At 44.3% G+C, this 5,643-nt stretch overlaps 1 protein-coding gene across 2 annotated transcripts in view; it reads left to right on the top strand.

Annotated features, from left to right (window-relative positions):
* st14b (ST14 transmembrane serine protease matriptase b) overlaps window positions 1-5,643 on the top strand; it is a 25,206-nt gene that overhangs the window by 15,251 nt on the left and 4,312 nt on the right. For both annotated transcript variants that reach the window (XM_014028925.1, XM_014028924.1), the window contains 11 exons: window positions 47-186; window positions 741-838; window positions 950-1,050; window positions 2,533-2,666; window positions 2,770-2,874; window positions 2,996-3,103; window positions 3,178-3,294; window positions 3,413-3,535; window positions 3,636-3,819; window positions 4,580-4,851; window positions 4,926-5,062. In XM_014028925.1, coding sequence (XP_013884379.1) covers window positions 47-186; window positions 741-838; window positions 950-1,050; window positions 2,533-2,666; window positions 2,770-2,874; window positions 2,996-3,103; window positions 3,178-3,294; window positions 3,413-3,535; window positions 3,636-3,819; window positions 4,580-4,851; window positions 4,926-5,062 — 1,519 coding nt within the window. The remainder of the gene's footprint in view (window positions 1-46; window positions 187-740; window positions 839-949; window positions 1,051-2,532; window positions 2,667-2,769; window positions 2,875-2,995; window positions 3,104-3,177; window positions 3,295-3,412; window positions 3,536-3,635; window positions 3,820-4,579; window positions 4,852-4,925; window positions 5,063-5,643) is intronic.

Raw genomic sequence — 5,643 nt, 5'->3', positions numbered from 1 at the left:
CCCCACCTGTCGTCCTCTGAGTGACGGGGTCTGTGTCCCCCTGCAGACAGTGTGGTTACCCCCAGGACTCGCTGTCCTTCCTGTCCTCTGGGAACGTCATGCTGCTGACGCTGGTGACCGACGAGGAGAAGAACTTCCCTGGGTTCAAGGCCAGCTACTCCCAGCTTCCTGTCAAAGAGCAAMCAGGTGAGGAGAGGACCTCCTCTTTGAGTCCAGTTTGGATTGTTTTCATTGGTTTGAATTTTAAAGAATTTAAAAAAATGGTGAAGGTCTTTTCTGACCTTGGATTAAAGGTCAGAAAAGACCTTCACCATTTTTCATATGTTTTATATTAAAATACTACTTTTAAAAAAGTGAAATAAGTAAAACAGAAGAACTGCCTGATTAGAAGAAAATCTTTTTTATTGGAAAATCTGTTTTTAATAATCTGAGTTACTAATTTTAGAAAATAATTATTTCAGATTTTTTTCTGATCAAAGTTTCCGTCTTATTTGGTTCTGATTGTTTCAAAACCAAAGTTTTAGTCAAACTTCTTAAATGAGTTTCTTTAAAATCCTGATGTTCAACATTTTCTTCTAATGGAAGTTCTCCAACTTCTCAGCTGATTTCAGAACAATCTGATCTTTTGTTGTTTTAATTAAAAAAAACAAGATTTTTTGTGTTTTTTTTCTTCGTCATTAAAAAAAGAAATGAAAAAATTGTTCCTGAATGTTTGAGGGTTTTAACATCTTTTTCTTCAGAATGTGGAGGAAGACTCACAGCAGACCAAGGCTCCTTTTCTTCACCGTTCTACCCATCCAACTATCCTCCTCGGAGCCACTGTGAGTGGAACATCCAGGTAGGTTCTCCTGGTTCTGTCTCTGAAACGTTCCACCAGCAGAACATCCATCTGGTTCATGAATCTTTAATCCAGTCATCGTCTCTCGTCTATTTTCATCTCATCTGTCAGGTTTCAAAGGAAAAGTTTGTGAAGGTTCAGTTCAAGACGTTCTCCGTAGGAACCGACAGTAAGAACTGTGTGAAGGATTACGTCGAGGTTGATGGTGAAAGGTGAGAAACTGGACGTTTATTCCTTTATTCAGTGAATTATAGAAATTAATGTTTTATATTTATAATATTTTACAAACAGGTTTTTACTGGAGTTGCTCCTGAGATCTGGAAGTAAAATATTGATGCTCATGAAATTGAAATTTTATGTTTCTATCTAACAGTTAAGTTTGGATCAGATGATGATTCAGTTTGGATCAAATGATTCAGTTTGGATCAAATGATTCAGTTTGGATCAAATGATTCAGTTTGGACAATGATGATTCAGTTTGGATCAAATGATTCAGTTTGGATCAAATGATTCAGTTTGGATCAAATGATTCAGTTTGGACAATGATTCAGTTTGGATCAAATGATTCAGTTTGGATCAAATGATTCAGTTTGAATCAGTTGATTCAGTTTGGATCAAATGATTCAGTTTGGATCAAATGATTCAGTTTGAATCAGTTGATTCAGTTTGGATCAAATGATTCAGTTTGGATCAGATGATTTAGTTTGGATCAGATGATTCAGTTTGGATCAAACGATTCAGTTTGGATCAAATGATTCAGTTTGAATAAGTTGATTCAGTTTGGATCAAATGATTCAGTTTGGATCAGATGATTCAGTTTGGATCAAACGATTCAGTTTGGATCAAATGATTCAGTTTGGATCAGTTGATTCAGTTTGGATCAAACGATTCAGTTTGGATCAGTTGATTCAGTTTGGATCAGATGCTTCAGTTTGGATCAGTTGATTCAGTTTGGATCAGATGCTTCAGTTTGGATCAGATGCTTCAGTTTGGATCAGATGATTCAGTTTGGATCAGATGATTCAGTTTGGATCAGTTGATTCAGTTTGGATCAGTTGATTCAGTTTGGATCAGTTGATTCAGTTTGGATCAGATGCTTCAGTTTGGATCAGATGCTTCAGTTTGGTTCAAATGATTCAGTTTGGATCAGTTGATTCAGTTTGGTTCAAATGATTCAGTTTGGATCAGATGCTTCAGTTTGGATCAAACAATTCAGTTTGGATCAGATGCTTCAGTTTGGATCAAACAATTCAGTTTGGATCAAATGATTCAGTTTGGATCAGATGCTTCAGTTTGGATCAAATGATTCAGTTTGGTTCAAATGATTCAGTTTGGATCAGATGCTTCAGTTTGGTTCAAATGATTCAGTTTGGATCAAACGATTCAGTTTGGATCAAACGATTCTGTTTGGATCAAATGATTCAGTTTGGATCAGATGCTTCAGTTTGGTTCAAATGATTCAGTTTGGATCAAATGATTCAATTTGGATCAGACGATTCAATTTGGATCAGACGATTCAATTTGGATCAGACGATTCAATTTGGATCAGACGATTCAATTTGGATCAGACGATTCATTTTAGACCAGAGGATTCAGTTGGGCATAGAGCAGTGTTTGATATGAATCAATTTGTTGTTGACCCATGTTTGGTTCTGATGATCCACAATAACTCTTCCTGTTTTGTGTCCATGAAGGTTGTGTGGCAAGAACTTGGAAAACACGGTGTTCACCAGCGAGAGCAGCTTGATGACCATCAGGTTTGTCTCCGACGCGTCTCTCGTCCATCAGGGTTTCGTGGCCGTCTACGAAGGTTTCGTCCCGTCTAACCGTAAGATGTCGTCCCTCAGAAGGTTCTAATGGGACCAGTGTCTGTGGCCTTTCAGGGTCAGATGGTTCAGATGTTTGTGTTCAGTGTGTGACGTTGTCCTCAGCTTGTCCCGGAAGGTTCCGCTGCAGCAACAACATGTGCATCAACAACACTCTGCGCTGCGATGGCTGGAACGACTGTGAGGACGACAGTGACGAGGTCGACTGCAGTGAGTCCTCCACACCTGTCCACACCTGTTCACCTGTTCACACCTGTTTACCTGTCCACACCTGTTGACTGTACCTGTTGGTGAGGACACAGGTCATCCTGACTAACGGCTCTTGTCTCAGAGTGTGAGCAGTCCCAGATGCAGTGCAGAAACGGTCAGTGTAAGTCCAGACTGTGGCAGTGTGACGGTGTGGACGACTGTGGAGACAACAGTGATGAACAGAAGTGCAGTGAGTTCATCAGGAAGTTCTTCCTGCTGAGTGGAAACTGTTCAGGCTCTGATCCAACTGTCTCCTGTCTGCAGAAACATGTCCAGTCGGACAGTTTTCCTGCAGAACCGGTCTCTGTGTCTCAGAGACGCTGAAGTGTGACGGACGGGACGACTGTGGAGACGGTTCTGATGAGTCCAGATGTGGAAAATGTAGGAGATAACAACCGGATCTTTTCTTTCCCGAGCTGGAACAGAATCAAACAGGACTGGTTCTGACTGTCTCTGTTGTTGTTCAGCTCTTTGTTTGTTTGTTTGTTGTTGTTTACAGCTCTGCAGCTGAGCTGCTCGGACTTCACATTCCGCTGCAGAGACGGACGCTGCATCAGTAAACTGAACCCTGAGTGTGACGGTGAGCAGGACTGCCAGGACGGTTCTGATGAGTCCAACTGTGGTAAACACACACACACACACACACACACACACACACACACACACACACACACACACACACACACACAGACACACATGATTAAAGCTGTGTGTGGTTTCAGGGTGTGGCACGCCACCGTTCCGCAGCTCCCGGATCGTTGGCGGTCAGATGGCGCGGGAGGGGGAGTGGCCTTGGCAGGTGAGCCTGCACATCAGAGGAACGGGTCACGTCTGTGGAGCGTCGGTTCTGAACAACCGCTGGCTGCTGACCGCTGCCCACTGCGTCCAGGACGACGACACCGTCAGGTCAGAACCAACCGGACCGGTCCGTTCAGTTTCCTGTTCCTTGTTGGGAGAATGTTTCAGAAGGGGGTCTCTGCAGAACGTTTTGTGGGCGGAGACAGCCCTGCTCCTGGAGTAGCTTCACGTCGGGCAGGAAGCAACATTTGAAGATTAATTTTCGTCATAACTGGAGAAAGAAAGGTGCTAGCTGCACGAAATTTGAACGCCTGACATATGGAGGGATGAAACAGCCCTAACAGCCTGTAAAAAGATCACTTAAAATCTATATGAATATGAATATTAATCATAATTTAAGACAGGAAGAAGCTTTCTGCATTAAATTTTCAGTGAAATTATGTTTACATGTTCACAATAATTTTTATGTCTTTGTTCTGTTTTAAACTGTACCTAGACAGTCAATAAATCATTTTTTTACTGTTATTACTTCTTCTTTTAAGTTGTCCCACAAGACAAGTCAATCCAACCAATCACAGTTAGGGAAAACTCCACCCACACACCAACTTTGCCAATCATGATTAGGGTCAACTCCGCCCACATAAAAACTTCCACCAATCACAGATTGGGCCGTTTCTGCCCACAAGACCACACGTCCTGCAGAGACGCCTACTTGGATTGTTTGGCTCTCTGAGCTCCAGAAGTGAACCGGTTGTTTGTACAGGAAACATCCTGAGACCTGGGTCAGACCCGGGTCAGACCTGTGTCAGACCTGTGTCAGACCTGGGTCAGACCCGGTTCTGCTAATATCCCTGTGGTTCTGCTGCAGGTACTCTCAGGCCCAGCTGTGGGAGGCCTTCCTGGGTCTGCATGTCCAGGGTCTGACCAATGAGTGGACAGAGAAGAGGAACATCGAGCGAATCGTGGCCCACCCGGAATACGACCCCCTGACCTTCGACAACGACCTGGCCCTGATGCAGCTGGACTCCCTCGTGGTTCTGAACCAGTACATCTGGCCCATCTGCCTGCCCTCCCCCACCTACGACTTCCCTGTAGGCCAGGAGGCGTGGATCACCGGCTGGGGCGCCACCATAGAAGGAGGTGAGGAGGAAGTCAGAGTTTCAGAATAAAACGTCTGTTTCTCCTCTCATTTGTTTGGTTCTGGTTTGTTTCAGGAGATTTAGCCAAGATCCTGCAGAAGGCTCAGGTCCGGGTCATCAACAGCACCGTGTGTAAGGATCTGATGCAGGAGCAGGTCACTGACAACATGCTGTGTGCCGGAGTCCTGAAGGGCGGCGTGGACGCCTGTCAGGTGAGACCACCGTAACGTGGGTCAGATGGACTCTTCCAGGAGGGGGGGGCGTTAGGTGCTTCATCAGAATTACACTTCAGACCAAACCCAGAGCAGAGAATCTCTGCGCTCAAAGCCAATATTCCAACAGCTAAAATACACTCACCTGCCACTTCATCAGGTACACCTCGTTAGGACCAGGTTGGACCTTCTTTTACCTTCAGAACCGCCTTAATCCTTGGTGTCATAGATTCAACAAGGTACTGGAAACATTCCTCAGAGTCTGGTCCATGTTGACATGATGGCATCACACAGTTGATGCAGATTTGTCAGCTGCACATCCATGATGTGAGTCTCCTGTTCCACCTCAGCCCAAAGGTCTRCTGGACTGAGATCTGGTGACTGTGGAGCCATTCCAGTCCAGTGAACTCATTGTTGTGTTCAAGAAACCAGTCTGAGATGATTCACGCTTTATGACATGGAGCGTTATCCTGCTGAAAGTAGCCATCAGAAGATCGTACACTGTGGTCATAAAGGGATGGACATGGTCAGAAGATGGTAGACTGTGGTCATAAAGGGATGGACATGGTCAGAAGATGGTA

Source organism: Austrofundulus limnaeus, unplaced genomic scaffold, assembly GCF_001266775.1.
Source record: "Austrofundulus limnaeus strain Quisiro unplaced genomic scaffold, Austrofundulus_limnaeus-1.0 Scaffold831, whole genome shotgun sequence".
Lineage (NCBI taxonomy): Eukaryota > Metazoa > Chordata > Actinopteri > Cyprinodontiformes > Rivulidae > Austrofundulus > Austrofundulus limnaeus.
The sequence above is the reverse complement of the archived record's forward strand: the minus strand, read 5'-3'. Positions and strand labels throughout refer to the sequence as shown.